Genomic DNA, 19,357 nt, shown 5'->3' with positions numbered 1-19,357 from the left:
TCTCAGAAATGTGAAGCATAGACCGTTTTCTAAAACGCTTTCTTGATTTCTTGATAGGTTGGAGCGGCTGGTTGAGGTCCTACGGAAAAAGGTTGGAGCAGGATCTGTTCGAACAATGATTTGATGCTACCATCGGTGGACTGGTCCACATCTGAGTATGGAAAAGAGGCTACTGTATCTAAATACTTGATAACAACTTCACTTATCTGTTGACTTAGAACCTGTATTGCTAAACTAAAGAAGCTTTTATTCTATGTGCGAATAGGACTCCTTTGGAGAACTGTACAACATCTCAAAGTGAGGCCAGTCTATGAAGACCATGGACACCATCATCAACTCATTACTTATCTATTCTTCAGAAGTTGATGGGAACCCTGCAGTCTTAGCTAAACATCATAATTCTTAAATAGCTACACTAAAGTTATTAGTATTAACAAAGTCTTGTGTAAATTGTGTTTGTCATCTATCTATATTCATTTCTCAAGTCAGAGATACTTCCTGGTGCCCCATCCAACACCTGGCACCGCAGACATCTTCTAGTTATGGCCCTGCTTTGCTAAAGGCCATAATCAGAACAATTAAATAATAAGAAAAAAATTGTTTTTGTGACACTAAAAGGAGTTCTGATGGTTTAACCTGCTCATCAATTTAGTCACTAGGATACATGCATTATTTACATATGGCCAAGGATTGATTACTATGCCATAAGATGCTCCAAAATCCACACTGGATGCTTGAGCCTAATGAGCACATTACAATAGAGTAGTCCTTTAAGGGAAATATTAAATAAGTAAAAAGAGAAAAAAATAACCATTTCATTGCTTGGTATACTTGTTCAACTGAACTACAATTCTACTTGATTGTTGTAAATGTGAAGCTCTACACAGAGAGTTAAGCTGGCCATACACAGTCTTATGGGGACGCCGGCCGACTGTTGCTCAGGATAGATGTCCATCTAACAAGTCCGATTTCCGACTGCCGATCACATTGTCCTTCCTGACATAAACTGCCAGCCAACATGTCAGCCAGCGGCTTTCTCATAGGGAACACAGGAGCGATCTGCCGAACAAGCATTCCTGTGTATGGCAGAGATGACTGTCGGATGAATAATCTTTCGACTGACCGCTATCTAATGTGTATGGTTGGCTATAGTTATTGCAAGGTCCATTGTCTAAATATGTTCTATATATATTCATTTCAAATCTTGTGTTATCATTTTAAGTTACATGTACATTATAAAAAATATATTTACGGAATATATATATATAAATATATAAACACTGCCAGTGATACATTTTATGCATTTGTTACGTTATCGTTGCCTTTTCACATATTACTTTAAAACGTTGATTTGCTGTATGTTCAGCCCAGATTTATCCAGCATCCTCCCTCTTATTAGGTTGTATAATTTGCATTTAGCGTTTTACTGTATTTCCATGCGTATATGTAGCCTCCTGTGTTACGATGTGCCAGAGGACAATGGTCACTTGTTCAGTTTTCATTGCATTATATTGCAGGCTTAGACATATCTCCATCAATAAAAGCCTTAAAGATGTTTTTTAAGTGTGCAAACAACTCTTTAGGTGGCTCATTGTCCTTGTTTTTGTGTTGGGTGTGTGACATGGTGACCTTTTATATTATCTTTTCTTTTAAACCCTTCATATACTTAAGAGATTTATGGCCTCTTAAGTTCTGACCTTAACCCTCTAACCTTCTGATACCTGGATTAAGTGTATCACAGAAACTATTCTGAAAGGCAACACTGGACCGATAGCCAGCACTAAAGCGGAAAAGCAGGACCATTGGTGCGGCTGCTGCTCACTGACCCACATTCTGTAATAATAAATGTTCTTTCAGGGGGATAATTATATCTATTATTATGTATGGCTTTTTGATATATTGCCTGAATTGGCACTGAATGGGCACATAGCCCTAAGGGCTGAATAAACACCTTCATATTTTTTAAGGCGTGCTGCTTTCCATTTTTTCATGGATGTTTTAAAGGTTTGGTATATGCCTGGGAGCGTGCACCCATTTTTTCCCCTTTCTTTATCTGTGCTGCTTTTTCATTCCTTTATCGTATTATTATGTATGGCTTTTTGATATATTGCCTACACCGAAACTCAACCACAGTCCGACAAAACAGTTCTAATCCCCTTATTCAGAGGTGTATCTAGGTTTTCCAGCACCTGGTGCAAGAATTCAGTTTGGTGCCCCCATAAGCACATATGCAATTTGCACACGTAGTCACGTTCCAATGAGCTGCTCTTCCTAATTCTCTCAATGTTCAGTGAAAAACTGAGAAAATCAGGAAGATAAGCTGTCAAGTGACTGTAAGTATGAAAATCACATCCTCCATCCCATAGTCCCATGCCCAAATACCCATCATACATATTCGCCATCCCATAGTCCCATGCCCCCATCATATATATTCGCCATCCCATAGTCGAGTGCCCATATACCCATCACACATCCTCCATCCCATAGTCCCGTGCCCATATACCCGTTATGCATATCCTCCATCCCATAGTCCCGTGCCCATATACCCATCATACATATCCTCCATCCCATAGTCCCGTGCCCATATACCCATCATACATATCCTTCATCCCATAGTCCCGTGCCCATATACCCAACATACATATCCTTCATCCCATAGTCCCGTGCCCATATACCCATCATACATATCCTCCATCCCATAGTCCAGTGCCCATATACTCATCACACATCCTCCATCCCATAGTCCCTTGCCCATATACCCATTATGACATCATCATCACCATGGCAACCGTTATGACATAACCGTCACCATTGCAACCTATGATGAATCAGTGTCGCCGTGGCAACAATTGTGACATCATAATGAAGGGCGGGGCTTGATAAACACACTTCTTTTTCCCCATTATGTAGATAGAGGAAAAATTGCTGAATTGGAACGCGCGGGGTTAAAATTTCGCCTCACAACATAGCCTAGGACACTCTCGGGGTCCAGACGTGTGACTCTGCCAAATTTTGTGGCTGTAGCTGCGACGGTGCGGATGCTAATCCCGGACATACATACATACATACACACACTTGAGCTTTATATATTAGGCTAGTTTCACACTTGCTTTTTTTTGCAGCGCGTTTTTCCCGCAAAAAAACGCATTGAAAAAACGCATACAAAAGCATACAACTGCTGCGTTTTTTTCAAGCATTTTTATGAGCATGCATGAAAAAACGCAGCGTTTTTATGCGTTTGTATGCGTTTTTAGTGCGTTTTTACCGCGTTTGCGTTTTTTTCCAACATTTTTAGGTGGCCCCTCACACTACCCAAACCATGACTTTACTAACCCTGACCCTAACCCTAACCCTGACCCTAACCCTTAACCAAATCATACTTAACCCTAATCCTGACCCTAACCCTAACCCTAACCCTGACCCTAACCCTTAACAAAACCATACTTAACCCTAATCCTGACCCTAACCCTGACCCTAACCCTTAACAAAACCATACTTAACCCTGACCCTAACCCTGACCCTAACCCTAACCCTAACCCTTAACCAAACCATACTTAACCCTAATCCTGACCCTAACCCTGACCCTAATCCTTAACAAAACCATACTTAACCCTAACCCTGACCCTAACCCTTAACAAAACCATACTTAACCCTAATCCTGACCCTAACCCTGACCCTAACCCTTAACCAAACCATACTTAACCCTAACCCTGACCCAAACCCCAACCCTAACCCTGACCCTAACCCTAACCCTAAACCCCCTTAACTAACCCTGACTCTAACCCAAACCCCTAAATTCCATGGTTAAAAAAAAAAAAACGCATATGCAAAAAAACGCATACATGAGCATGCCAGTGCGCACATATGCGCATCCATAGGCTATAATGGCCATTTTTAGCGCAAAACGTGCGCATATGTGCGCATGCGCTTTTTTGCAGGGCCAAAAAATGCAACATGCTGCGTCTGGAAAATACAAACGCACACCCCAAAAAAACGCAGCGCATGAAAATCGCATACATGCGCTTACAAGCGCGCAGGTATGCGCACCCATGTTAAATATAGGGGAAAAAACGCATGCGCACATATGCGTTTTTTTCCAGCGCTAAAAAACGCAAATGTGAAACCAGCCTTAGATGGGCTTGTCCTGGTTTGAGATAAAAGTCTGCAGTCACTCTATGTGACTATGTGATTGCAGGCTTCTGAATTCTCACAGCGCACTCACTGGACACTTTAGGATTAATGAATTGTCATGTGAGCACAAGTATGTGATTTGTATACTTCTGGCCACAGTCGTGTCCAGCCTCTCTTAATTCATTTGTGACCACATGTATATAAATAACCAACACCAGAGAATCTGGACAGCGTGCAGTGTGCACTGTGAGAATTCAGAAGACTGCAGACTCTACACAAACCTGAACAACCCCTTTAATGCTCCTAACATTAATAAAAATTAGTCAATATCACAAACAAATTTTTTTACATCCAGGTACCTTATAGATGATGTTGTCTCCAATTGGAGTTGTTCTCTTTCTTTTTTTCATCTTCTCCAGACTCCATGATGACTTTTTTTCATCTACAGCTCTTCTCTGCAGACTTTCATCTTCTCTGGTCTTGTGCAGCACATCCCCATATTGATACCCTTAAAGATAGAAGTGTCATTATACAGTAGGGAAAATAAGTATTTGATATACTGCCGATTTTTCAAGTTTTCCCAACTACAAAGAATGGAGAGATCTGTAATTTTTTTTCCTAGCTACACTTCAACTGTGAGAGACAGAATCTAAAAAAATATAAAAACTGAAAATCACATTGTATGATTTTTAAATAAGTAAATTGCATTTCAATGCATGAGATAAGTATTTGATCACCTACCAAGTAGCAAGAATTCTGGGTCTCATAGATCTGTTAGTGTAGAGTAGGAGGGCTTCTTTAAGAAAAACTAATTACATGTATTAATTGCACCTGTTTGAACTTGTTACCTGTATAAAAGACACCTGTCCACAGACTCAATCACACTCCAACCTATCCACCATGGCCAAGACCAAAATGCTGTCTAAGGACACCGAGGGAATAAAGGCTGGGATGGACTATAGAACAATAGGCAAGCAGCTTGGCAAGAAGGCAGCAACTGTTGGCATAATTATTAGAAAATGGAAGAAACACAAGATGGCTGTCAATCTTCCTCGGTCTGGGGCTCCATGCAAAATCTTGCTCGTGGATTATTCTGAGAAAGGACAGGAATTAGCCCAGAACTACACGGGATGGACCTGGTCAATGACCTGAAGAGAGCTGGGACTACTGTCTCAATCACTACAGTTAGTAACACACTACACAGTCAGTGTCATGATCCCAGTGCAGGGTTTTGAGCTGCACGTCAGGGGTTAATGTCTGGAGCTCAGTGCAGGTTTTGACCTGCACACCTGGGGTTAATTATTGTGGCCTCTTGTTGGTTCTGGGAGAGCTTCTTAAACCCCTGGGAAGCTCCAGTCCCTGTCAGTAATACTTTTGCCTTTGGCCGAGTGTGGTGACCTCTGTGTGCCTGTGCCTGTTCCTTGTTGTAGCTTGTTTATATGGTTCTGATCCGGTTCTGTTCCCCGTTGTGAGTTTGCCTGTCGATTCTGTACTTCGCTACCGTCCCTGTGTATGACTCATTGCCTGTGATCTGACTACTCTTTGCTCGCCCCTCTTGTACCTTGCAGCTATCTCTGTGTATGACTCATTGGCCACGTCCTGACTATCCTCCCTGTCTATGCCCCTTGGTAACTTTGTCTCGCAGTTACCCTGCTAGGAGTTCTTTTGCAGCTCCTAGCTCTCTTGAGTTTAGGCCACGCCCCCCAGCAGTCACGTGTTTCAGGTCCTGCTGCTTTGAAGTACGCACCTACTCGGCTGCTGCCCGCTTCACAGGTATCTTTGAGCACAGTTCGCTTTACTCAGGACACGTGCACTGGCTCAGTGAGCCAGTGCAGTGCGGTGTTCCTGACAGTCAGGAATTTAAATCCTGTAGGGCACGCAAGGTCCCTAGACTCACATCAGCACATGTTCAGGCCCATTTGAAGTCCACCCATGACCATCTGGATGATCTAGAGGAGACATCTGAGAAGATCATGTAGTAGATGAGACCAAAATAAAACTTTTTGGTATCAACTCCACTCGCCATGTTTGGAGAAAGAAGGAGGATGAGAACAACCCCAAGAACACCGTCCTAACTGTGAAGCATCATACTTCTGGAGTGCTTTTCTGCAAAGGGTATAGGGAGACTGCATTGTATTGAAAGGAGGATGAATGGGGTCATGTTTCGTGAGATTTGGGCCAACAACCTCCTTCCATCAGAGCATTGAAGATGAGTTGTGGCTGATAATGACCCAAAACACACAGCCAGGAAAACTAAGGTGTGGCTTAGCCAGTCTCCAGACCTGAACTCCATAAAAAAAAATCTATGGAGGGAGCTGAAACTCAATGTTTTCCAGCAACAGCCCTGAAACCTGAAAGATCTACAGACAATCTATATGGAGGAGTGGGCCAAAATCCCTGCTGCAGTGTATGCAGATTTGGTCAAGAACTTCAGGAAATGTCTGACTTCTGTAATTGCAAACAATATTTGGTACAGAAACCTTTAGGCTAAGTTCACACGTACCGGAACTCTCGCGGAAATTACCGCGAGAATTCCGGAATTCTAGTCCGCGGGAAAATCGCATTTTAAATTCCCGCGATTTTCCCGCAGAAAAACTAGCATTTTGCAAGCGTATTTAGCTTGCAAAATGCTAGCGTTTTCCAAGCTATCTGTAGCATCGCTTGGAGAACTGATTGACAGGTTGGTCACACTCATCAAACATAGTGTTTGACAAGTGTGACCAACTTTTTACTACTGAGGCCGCCTATGCAGCATCAGTAGTAAAAGATAAAATGTAAAAAAAAAAAAAAAAATAGTGTTATTCTTACTTTCCGACGTCCCGCGCAGCCGTTCCCAGTAATCCTTTGCGAAAATGCCCGCGATGACGTCCGTTCTCGTGGGATTGCGATGTCTCGCGGTCATTCGCGATGACGTCGCGCGAATGACCGCGAGACTTCGCGATCCCGCGAGAACGGACGCCATCACGGGCATTTTCGCAAAGGATTACTGGGAACGAGAGCGTGGAGAGAAACGGGAAGGCTGCGCGGGACGCCGGAAGGTAAGAATAACAATATTTTTTATTTTAAATTCTATTTTTTTACAGGGATATCGTACCCAAAGCCCGGAGGACAGTCTCCTCTCCTCCGGGCCGTGGGTACCATCCGCAAATGTTCTGCTTATTTTCCGCATGGTGTGCACAGCCACATGCGGGAAGTAAACGGAACAATGCATTCCTATGGGTGCGGGATCGCTGCGATTCCGCAAAATTAATGAGCATGCTGCGGTTTTTACCGCGAAGCGATTCCACCGCGGTAAAAACCGCAACATTAGCACAGCATTGCGGAATCCCATAGGAATGCATGGGATGCTTATTTTTCGCGTTTTCGCTGCAAAATCGCGCGGTTAAAACCGCCGCGGAAACGCGAAAAAAAGCCACGTGTGAACTCTGCCTTAAGTTCTGTTTCTTCTCCTTATTATTATTTATTTATATAGTGCCATTAATTCCATGGTGCTGTACATGAGAAGGGGGTTACATATAAAGTTATAGATATCGTTAACAGTAAACAAATTTATAATGACAGACTGGTGCAGAGGGAAGAGGACCCTGTCCTTGCGGACTTACATTCTACGGGATAGTGGGGAAGAGACAGAAGGTCGGGGGTGCAGCAGCTCTGATGGCTTTGAGGTGACGCCTCGGGCGGTGGTGAGGCGGCAGAATGGTTATTGCAGGCTGTAAGATTTCCTGAAAAGATGGGTTTTCAAGTTCCGTTTGAAGGGTGGATAATCGGACGTGTTGAGGCATCGAATTCCAGAGGATATGGGATATTCGGGATATTTATTTTATCAAATTCTTATTTCATGCAATAAAATGCTACTTAATTATGTAAAAATCATACAATGGGATATTCTGGATTTTTTTTTTAGATTCTGTCTCTCACACTTGCAGTGTACCTACGATGAATATTACAGACGTCTCCATTCTTTGTAGGTGGAAAACTTGCAAAACCAGCTTTGTATCAAATACTTATTTTCTCCACTATAATGCTCCTGAATAAAAAACATCTGCCCTACTCTGGGCCCCTGAATAAATAATTGCCTCTCACTATATTCCTTGCACAAAATATGACCCCAAACTCTCCCTCTTATGGTACATGCCCTCCACACTGCACTCTCCTTTCAATACTGGGCCCTCCCTCTTCTTAATGTCCTCTCACACTGGGTCTCCCTTATAGGCTCCAGTCTCTATACTGTGCCCTCCTAGTTGTGCCATTACACTGTTCCCCCATGTTAGCCTCCCACACTACTTAGTCTCTAATTCTGTGCTCACTCATCCCCAATACTGTCTCCTTATAATATTCCCCTCAGACATTTCCCCCTCCCTACTTATAATGTCTCTTCTCAAATCCCCCTGCTAACCGTTCAGTTTCCTAATTTACCCCCTTATGCTCCATACTGCCTCCTCACACATCTCCCCCCGACTCCCCATATAGTGTCTGCACACATTCTATCACTCTCGCTCCCCATACTGTGGCCGCAAACATTTTTCCCCTCGCTACTCATACTGTCTGCACTCGTCCCTATTCACTATACTGTATCTACACCCATCCCCCACTTGCTTCACATACTGTGTTCACACCAATTCCCCCACTCACCATACTGCATGTATGAGGAAACAAAGATTCCTCATACATGGCCCCCGACCTCACCCTTGCTACTCATACTGTGTCTTCAAATTTCTCCCGCTCCCCATATTGTCTCCTTTTGTCTCTTAATTGCTTCCCAAACTTGTGTCCCCAAACCTTTCCCCATTACACTAAATCCCACCACATACACAGTAAATCTACCCCCCACCCATTACGCTTAATCTTCGATGTCTTCAGCACCACTGGAGCACTTACCACCAATGTGCGCCGGTGAGTAACGTCATCAGTGTAATCACATGAACTGACACGACACGAGTACAGTTGTCCACTGGGAACCAGCACGCTGCATCTTCTGTGAGCCGGCTGTATGTTTGACAGCTGGCTCAGAGAACGGATGACTTCCAGTTCGAGGAGCAGCAAAATGCAGCCGCTGGGGGAGACAACTTGGACCATTGCATTATGCGGCCTGACAGTGCCCCCCTGCCGGATGCACCAGGGCCTTATACCCTTGGTCTTCCCCCCAGATAGCTCTGCCTTATTGGACAGTAAAAGATCAATTTTTGTTTGTTTTTTTTCATGTAAACTTCTTGATCATTCGGGCATTCGAACATTGCATAGGGATCCATTGTCAGAAAAAGGTGGACAAACTATAATCCGGCTGGCAGTACACTCAGCATGCCTGAGTGTTCTTGTGGTTTGTATGAGAGAGCCCCTGCCAGTCTACTGTCAGTAGCTCATTTCCTCACCAAATAAAATGACTGGCCATTGAAATTCCAATAGCCAAATCTTTCTCTCCTCTGACATCATTTTTATTACGTATTGCTCCAACTGACCAAGGTTCTGTAAAGCCCCCCATATATTTTAGATGTAAAATGTTTTTGCTACATTAAACTTGTTTTTTTTTTAATAAGGGTGGGTTAATTAAATATGGTAACCCTGGCTCTGACTAATTCTTACTCTTTAAACCATGACTGTATGTTGACATCCCCTAGTTAGCGAAACCGTTGATAAATCTAAAGTGAAATGTATAAATACCCTTTCTATTTAGATGCCATTTTAGTTTTTCCAGGGAGCTAAACACTCATTTAGCCCACAGCCCTTATTTCCTACCTCCCTGTATTCATATACACTCTCAAATTGGTCAAGCAGGAATGTATTGTTAATGGTGAGAGGAGTATAAACCGCTACCAGACAGACATTTCTGTTGGTGGCTTATCTCCCCAGCCAAGAAAAGTGTTGGGTGTCGTAATCCGCCACACCAGATACTCTTCCCCCTTATTTTTCATGGGAATCTCATAAGCCACCATATTTGTTAGATGAGTGGCATGTCCCACCATGATCAACATATTTCGAAGACTATGTGGCCAAGCTTAGTTGTCAAGGAAATGTGTGTTCTGAGACCACTGTACCAAAAGAGGAATTACACATATTTGCTTAGACAGCATAGTCTAATGTGTATGAGAGATGCCTTGATGCCTAACGTCTTCCAAATCGACAGATTTGACCAACAGTCTAATGTGTCACAGTTGATTGTCGTGGGAGATAAAGATTTGGGAGACTGCAGATCCTTTAGGTCTGGCAGTGACTTTCTAATAGAGTACACAGGAGAGCTCCTATGCATTGGAGAGTGTCAGGCTAGATGGCTGCCGGCCAAACGATCGGCCGAACTATCATTCAGCCAGTGTCCATCTAATGTGTATGGGTGGCTAAACAAAGCGAGCATCAATTAGTTTCTATTACAATATGGTTTCATTATGCAGATAGGCAACACATATAAGCACCAGAGGATATTTTAGTTGATCTATATGTCTATCATGTCTTGATTGAAATGGTCTTCAGCTGACCTTTAAAGTCAATGTATGAACACAAGTGTGGTTCTTGGGATACACCATTAACTTTTATATCAATGATACATAAGGGATAATTAGCCCGACCATATCATTTACCACTGAGGTAGTCCCAAAACATTATAAACATTCCTTACAGGACACTAAACAGGTAGGTTTTCTAAATGATGGATGAACCTGCCTGTTATCATCCGTTTGTTAGAAAAGTATTATCACAATTGACCTAGTTCATTTGGTATCAGTTCTGGTAATCATTTACTGGCAACACTATAGGACAAGAGTAAAAAAATAAAAAGATCTCATGTGAATTTCATTTTAACCGTTGTTAAACCGTTGTGTTTAACCGTTATTTATCACTGCCGGACACCGTTTTGCTGTTCCTTAAGTCGTACATTGGCTTATGTCATGTGTCATTTGTCTGCTATTTAATAGTCCGGAAACAATTTTTTTTTACCTTTTTGTTATTTGGGATATTTTCTAAATTACCATAACCAAAAATAAAGTTTGAACATATGAACTCCGGGTTTGTGTTGTGTTTTTTTCATTTACTTAAAGAATTATCAATCAAGTGTGATAACTATACCCTCTCTCCCCATTTTTTTTTGTCTATGGGCTGATGAGAAGTAGCAGAGTGCTGTGAAGTAGGCAAGGTGTAGCGGCACCAGGAAACTTGCAGTATTTTAGTTAACAAAGTGACAATATAATAGAGCTATGCGGTGTATCTAATTGTATCAGGTGCTCAACAAAAAAATTTCAATATACGGCAAAAGTGTAAAGAAAAAACGGCATTCAAAAAAAAAAAATCGATAAAAAATGGCAACCTTTTATTCCTTACTTCAGGTCATGGACAGGGTATACAGGGAGGCAGAGGAATGCAAACGTTGGACTAACGCGAAACGGACATCATCCTGTCTCTTTCTCTCCTCATATTCCTCTACCTCCCTGTTTTGCCGCTTTTTCTTTACACTTTTGTTGTATAGCAGAGTACAGTACTCAACCATCTCTGGCAGTCCTCTATGTAGCCCTGTACTTGGGATTGGTGTCAATTCATTAGAACCCCTGTGATCATCAAGTTAATCAATTAGGATACGTTCACACGTTCAGTATTTGGTCAGTATTTTACATAAAGTATTTAAATGCTGGCCACCGGGAAGCTCAGGGAGAGATGTCATTCAATCTTAGGGTACCGTTACACCTAGCGATGGACCAGCGATCCCGACCAGCGATATGAAGCGGTCAGGATCGCTGGTGCATCGCTAGGTGGTCGCTAGTGAGCTGCCACACAGGCAGATCTCATCAGCGACATTGCTGGGGACGGGGGTCGCTACTTACCTGTCAGACGCGGCGATCCTGCGTCCTCCCGCCCGGCTCCACGCGTCGCTCGTCGGCGCCACAGGAAGCCCAGCAGGAAGTGGCCGACGAGGAATGGTCCAGCAGCTTCTCGCGCGATCAGCGATAACCAGCGGGGGAGCCGGTCGGAGGTAAGTATCACATGCAGCGATATCGCTAGCAATATCGCTGCAACGTCACAAAATCGGTGACTTTACAGCGATATTGCTAGCGATATCGCAGTGTGTAACGGGGGCTTTACTCTTTACCCCTTGTACAATGAGGAGAGACCTGTCAATCAAGTTGAGCCAGGAGGAGGAAAATCCAGAAGGTAGCAGCCAAATGGACATTCAGCTCATCAGTATTTCTAGTTGGTAGGCACACTATACCAAAGTTGTTTACTCATTTCAGTGGTGAGTCTTTCTATGGAGGAAAGTGCAAGATTAGTTAAATGAGAGCATTGTTAACTTCCATTATAAATACAGGAAAATAATAAAAAAGTGAGAGACAGACCAATACAGAATGAGAAACATATGGGCTCAAGAGCATTTACGGTCTACAAGGGTAAAAATACTGTAGGTGAAGGTAGAAGCCACTCATACAGTACAGTAAAAAAAATAAAAAACAAATCTGAACTGAGAAAAGTAAGTTAATGTGTATGCACAATGTAAGTGCATATTAACACATGACCATTAACCAGAGAAAACAAAAAGCAAAAAACACAAATATAACTAAAAAGTAAAAAATATACTGCAAATAATGCATAACGGTAATGATAATAATAAGGGTATTTAGTAAACATAATTTTGATCAAAATAATGTACAAGCCATCCCGCCACGTCACGGCAACCCTTGTGGGACAGTCCCTACTCTAGTATTTAAAACCTTTTCACTTGCCAAGTGGCGTGAATGTGAATAAGGGTCGAGCGGCTGAGGGCGGTCATATATGGGTGTGACCGCCCTCTTTCTGAGCTGGGAAAGCCATCCAGTCTGGCCTAAGCTGTTACTAGTGGTTCAGCCGCTCGACCCTTATTCACATTCACGCCACTTGGCAAGTGAAAAGGTTTTAAATACTAGAGTAGGGACTGTCCCACAAGGGTTGCCGTGATGTGGCGGGATGGCTTGTACATTATTTTGATCAAAATTATGTTTACTAAATACCCTTATTATTATCATTACCGTTATGCATTATTTGCAGTATATTTTTTACTTTTTAGTTATATTTGTGTTTTTTGCTTTTTGTTTTCTCTGGTTAATGGTCATGTGTTAATATGCACTTACATTGTGCATACACATTAACTTACTTTTCTCAGTTCAGATTTGTTTTTTATTCATTTCATTGTGCATTCAGTGCATATATGGGTGTGACCGCCCTCTTTCTGAGCTGGGAAAGCCATCCAGTCTGGCCTAAGCTGTTACTAGTGGTTCAGCCGCTCGACCCTTATTCACATTCACGCCACTTGGCAAGTGAAAAGGTTTTAAATACTAGAGTAGGGACTGTCCCACAAGGGTTGCCGTGATGTGGCGGGATGGCTTGTACATTATTTTGATCAAAATTATGTTTACTAAATACCCTTATTATTATAATTACCGTTATGCATTATTTGCAGTATATTTTTTACTTTTTAGTTATATTTGTGTTTTTTGCTTTTTGTTTTCTCATACAGTACAGTAGTAGGTAGGTTATTTTTTAAGGTTTGGATGGTAGGAGTCTGATGCTTTGAGGGGGATCCATTGAAAAGATGTTGGAGACACTTCGGGGATTGTATCGGAAAGCCTTCTCAGAAACATTATGATAGACCGTCTGTACATTTCCTTGTCATAAACCTGTAAAATCTCCTAACTCTTCTCAGATCCCTAACTCACATACACAAAGTGTTGGATTTTGGTTCTGGGAAACAAAGGGGTCCTAGATAGAGATGAGCGAATAGCTTTGGATAAGTCCTTATCCGAATAGCTATAACGCTTCCTGAATAGCTGCATCGGGAACCCGGATACCTGGAGCACTCCCGATGTTCGGCTCCGCAGCTGCATGTGTCGTGGCTGTGTCACTGTCCCAGAACATGCATGGAGAGCCTATTTTAGAAGTCGAAGTCTGTCCATTTTATATCGACTCCACAACTCCGACTTCACAGTCCTGCTGGGAGGAATTTAAGACTATCCTGATCCAATCCTGAACCAATGGACTTGTGAGACTAGAGGAGGGTTTTTACCTTGCGGGTGGCAGAGGGATTGATTGAGGTGGTGGAAAGAGATTAGAAAATTGGTTTTGTCCATGCTGACTTTAAGTAGGGAGAGGAGAATACATATTACTTTACTAAACCATTCTGCACAGGACAAATCGCTGAGGACTTGTTTAGAAAAGAAAAAGTCTAGAGATCTCACAAATTGTTAGTAGTCTAGGCTCCATATACTAAATGTCAGACAAGGATTGTAGTTGAGTAACAGGATAATAAAAAGATAATTTGTGATAGGATGAATACATTTCCGCCTCAATATAGTATTAGTAATCACACAACAGCCATATAAACGTCATCCTGTATAGCGCTGCTCTCACTGATGCACAAAGGTCGCAGACGATCAGTTTGCACGTTGAAAATTGTGTATATAAATGTATGTGTACAGAGGAATTGTGCGCTGTCTGTGCATGTGCGTATCATTGGGTGTGCAGGAGAAAAGAAGACGGAATTTGGGAAAGGTGCAATTAGTTCAAATGTGCAAGCTTCAACTTAACAAATGTTTAAAATATTTTAGCTTTTTAGACGGTGCCAAAACAAACCAACTCTTTTCTAAAGACGATGTATTATGTTCCTCTCTGGCACTGAATACCCTTCAAACATCTCAGGTATTTTTTCTCAGCCTGCACAAGACACGTGTATAAGACATGACATTAGAATCTGATGCTGCGTACAAGACAGCGGCCCGTCTAGACCAATGAGAATTTACTATAACCTCAAGATGTGAACTCTGATATGAGAGTCCCTGTTATACCAGGAGCTCCATAGAATTTCCATGAAATATTAGATACAGTAAATGTCAAAATAGGCAAAAAAAATGAATATTATAAGGTCCAACTATAGGGTAACAATAACGTCAGTTTGGTCACTATGCTGCTAGTATAACCAGTAATTTTCGGACCCCCACACCCCAGCTCACTATATAATCATTATCCCATTTCATATGTTTGTATTTCACACAACAAATAATAAACTCATGTAAATACATAAGTCCTTTGCGGATTTCTTTGAAAATCACAGCCAATATAACATCATTCAATAGTCTAGAATATAGAGTAATTAAAGACAGAAGAATCGCAATTCCAACAAGTGTCGAGGTAGTTATTTTGGGAGGGCTAAATTAACCCTTCACGGTTGAGCCAGTGATTTCCAAATTATTCCAGTGTTGCTAGCAACTCAAATGACCACACGGAGACAGGGGTCTCTGTACGGGAGGATCGAGGCAGATCACTAAGCCCCTTTATTTTAGTCACATCTTTTATAATCTTTTGCTTAATTATGCAAGGTTCTCAAGTACCAGTAGCATCATTTCACTTTATAAGCCAATAATATTGCAAGAAAACCGGAAACTACATATATGCCCGTATCCAAATAGAAAGTAGTATAATGGCATATTCTTCAGAGTTTAACATTCCCACCTCCCTTATCTTTGCACCTGATGAGAACAATCTGGTTTCATGACATCCCATGCCAATTATAAAAATTTATCTTGCAACAACAAAAACGGAGAAACGAAACCTTACAGAGAATGGATAAAACGAAACTTCAACTCTGATTTTAGTATTAACCCTTCACATTCCCCCCTAGATAAATTTTTTTAACACATATGCAGCATCAGAGGTGCTATCCCAAGCTAACAGCTTGAGGGGTACTGGTCTTCACATGACTGATGCCGTGTTACCAGTCATGGCTGTCGCAGCGCACCCGTCCCCCCTGTATACTGCAGTTCACGAATAACAATTTTTGATGACTGTGGTGGGGATCTTTTGTAGGTAGGCATGTGCTTGGCTTCAACATCTTCATCAAGTAGCCTTTTGAGATCGGTGCAGTGAAGAGCAGGGGCAACGACACCTTTGGTATCATCATTAGCTGTTTTGGTGCAGAATTACCTAATACATACAGAAATACACCAAAGAACAAGTTTTAGTATCACATATACAACAAGGATACAGGCAGCAGTGTGTAACAAGCTTTGTAAGATCCCAGCTATCCAGCCCCCTATTCCCTTAAATCAATTGGCTGGATTGAGAAAGGAGAAAGTGTCTGACCACCAACTGTCCCTATTACAATCATTGTCTTTATCGTATTGATCTTTGAGTCTTAGAATATCTTCTAACTTTAACTTTAACTTCTACCAATAATAATAATATGGAAAATGCGAAAAACCAAAACATTATGTCCCTTCATTTGCTATTGGCTTATTGGGTGATGAGGAGAACTTGATAGGGACCGTCATACAAGGGTTCTAGTCCGTGCTTCCTGACATGCTTCTTCACGACTACCAAATCACCAGGCTTCAGGTTATGACAGGTGGCGGTTTCTGCTGAATCTGGAAAAGAAAAGGAAACTAGAACATAGGTGTTAGCAAGATTTTTACTAAACAGAATAACATATTGAACAGCATGGTCAGTTTCTTCTAATAACTGCTGGGGCTGGAAATTTGCAACTGGGGGCCTAGTACCAAACAATATCTCATATGGGGACAGGCCATGTTTTACAATAGGGGTAGTATGGATGTGGTATAACACAATGGGTAGGAGCTTTGGCCATGGAGCCGTAGTCTCCTGCATCATTTTGGTCAATTGTCCCCTCAGTGTGCCATTCAACCTCTCAACTTCCCCACTGGATTGTGGGAGGTACGGAGTATGGAGGGCTACAGTGGATCCAAGCATTGTCAGAACTTCTTAGTACACATGAGAAGAAAAGGCCAGGCCTTGATCACTTTCAACAACTTCTAGAATCCCATATCTGCATATAACTTCCATCACCAGTTTCTTTGTTGTGGTCTTTGCAGTCATGTTGGTAACAGGGAATGCTTCCGGCCAACTGGAGAACCGGGACCCAGTAGAATTTTTGCACCAGTGCGAGGGCCTGATTCTTTCTTTGATATATAGGTCCATGTGCCCATATGGCAATAGCAGGGTACATCCGCTTAGGGAGACACACAAGTCGGTCCTTTTCCAGAGACCATTATCCATACGTGCCCCATCAGTCTTCCATTGCTTCACCTCTTCCTTTGGAGACATTCTCTGCGTCGTCATTAAGGGGTCTTGCAGGGTCCGACAGAAAACTTCAGTCTGTTGTAGATCATCAGGTTCTTGTAGGGTCAGTGCTTCTTGTAACTGTTTACGCTGAGAGCGTGTGGTCACCATAGTTGGTATGGTTGGTTCAACGGGTAAAAGAGCGGCGGCTTTTGCTTGCATATCCGCAAATGTGTTGCCAACAGTCTGTGGACTGGTCCTAGGACCGTGCGCCTTAACTTTGATAATGGCCACCTGAGTAGGTAATTTGATCGAGTCCATGAGGGTTTTAACAGCTTCAGCATTTTTCACTGGGGTTCCGGCAGTAGTAATAAACCCTCGATTGGCCCATAGAGCCCCAAAATCATGAGCAATACCAAATGCATACCGTGAGTCCGTGTATATATTAGCCCGTCTGTTCTTGGCCAAAGTACATGCAGTAGACAGAGCCTGGAGTTCTGCTTCTTGTGCTGACTGTGAAGGCGGGAGTGCAGCTGCGTGCACTACAGTGTCCTCTGTGGTAACTGCATATCTCGTGTGGAATCTACCAAACTCGTCAGCATATCTTGAACCATCCGTGTATAACACCAGATCAGGATTTGGGAGTGGATTCTCACTGACATTTGGTGGAGTAGCTGTTTCTTCTATCAAAAATTGGGAACAATCATGTTGGAGGTAATCCTCATCACTGCCATCTGTCCTTATAGTTCATTGTCGTCTTTCTAGGCGTTGTAAAGGGGATGCATTATGCGGGATGCATCCGGTGTCCACTGACAACAATAAGTGCATAGTCCAAGAAAACGCTGGAGTTCAGTTTCATCTTTTGGGAAAGGAAGGGAGCTGACAGCTATTATTCTTCTGCGAGGTGTCTGGCACCCTGAAGGAGACAGTGACCCAAGAATATCACTTGACCAAGGCAGAACTGAAGTTTCGAGGCCGAAACCCGACAGTTCAGTGCTGCCAGATGCTTTAAGGAGGCTAACAATGGCAGAAATGGCAAAAGACACTCGCTCATATTTTTTTTTTTTGAAAACTGGTTGGGACTGTTTTGGGCCCCTTATGACATAACTGTCCATATTAACTGTCGTCCCTGCTAAGTGAGTGCAAATAGAAACTGGCAGTCTGGGTATAACGGAATGCTAAAGAAGGCATTGGTAAAATCAATAACTGTAAACCAAGCAGCATCCTGGGGTATTTGGGACAAAAAAGTATGTGGATTAGGCACCAGGTTTGAGAAACACTTACTGGTTCTACTGGCATTTTCCCTATATCATTTTGCCCTTTTGACCAGAATATAGATGGTATCTCTGAGAGGTATGGGGTGAGTCACTGATCCTCAGGCAATATTGGGGGTGGACCTGGGCCTATCAGGGCCATCATAACTGTAGGAAGGGCATGCAAAATACAGATTTCCTCACTGTCTTCATCTACATAGGGATTATATAACAAAAAAAAACCATCTGACCATCATCTTGGAATTGTATTCCTGGAGCGGAACTGTGATAATGGATCTGCCCCTAGTAAACTTACAGGACATATGAGAGAGATTACAAACTGAGCAGTAACGAGAATTAGCAGGGAGGGGCTGAGGAGCAAGATTCCCACTAGCTGAAGTCTGAGGGGGGGGCAGAGTTTGCTGTGTGGGCTGAAGGGCACACTGTGTGATTGCAGCTGCGGTGGGGGCTAGAGGCTGCTGTTTGCTCTTTTTTTTTTTTTTTTTTTTCCTCCTGAACAGAGCAGGTTAAAGTGTTCTGAAAACTTATTTTTTTTTTCTCTGGAGCTGGTAAATGGAAGGGGTGGCTACTCATAACCACTAGCAATAACGGGGACTAAGGCTGCCGGCAGATGATAATAGGTGCCGTTAGCAAAGGTGGGGGCTGCGACTCTCGGTTTCCTTGTACAATTGTCATCTAGCAGGGAGACCTCTTCTTTCAAATCATCACTTTTAACTATTTCCCTGACACATTAATATCAATCTTAGTTCCTTCGTAACCAATCACATTCTCACAGCACAGTCACTTTCTTGAACCACAATACATTCCGTCTTTGCCATAATAATAGACAATTTTTCCTTCTTCAACATAACAGTAACAGAAACAATCAGAATTCACTTGCTGTTCAATTTCCACATAACCTTCATTATACAATTCATGTGCCAAGCCATGGAATT

The 19,357-nt window shown here is 42.4% G+C and overlaps 1 protein-coding gene across 14 annotated transcripts in view; it reads left to right on the top strand.

Annotated features, from left to right (window-relative positions):
* MIPOL1 (mirror-image polydactyly 1) overlaps positions 1-11,118 on the top strand; it is a 606,483-nt gene extending 595,365 nt beyond the window's left edge. For 13 of the 14 annotated variants that reach the window (XM_073554200.1, XM_073554193.1, XM_073554192.1 and 10 more), the window contains one exon: positions 58-11,118. In XM_073554200.1, the coding sequence (XP_073410301.1) occupies positions 58-124 (67 nt within the window). In that variant the 3' untranslated portion in view covers positions 125-11,118. The remainder of the gene's footprint in view (positions 1-57) is intronic. The other variant, XM_073554190.1, reaches the window with a different exon arrangement.
* Positions 11,119-19,357: the final 8,239 nt, after the last annotated feature.

The sequence above is a fragment of the Dendrobates tinctorius genome, unplaced genomic scaffold, assembly GCF_039654945.1.
Source record: "Dendrobates tinctorius isolate UK_male_01 unplaced genomic scaffold, ASM3965494v1 ptg000208l, whole genome shotgun sequence".
NCBI lineage: Eukaryota > Metazoa > Chordata > Amphibia > Anura > Dendrobatidae > Dendrobates > Dendrobates tinctorius.
This window is presented reverse-complemented; position numbering and strand designations above follow the sequence as displayed.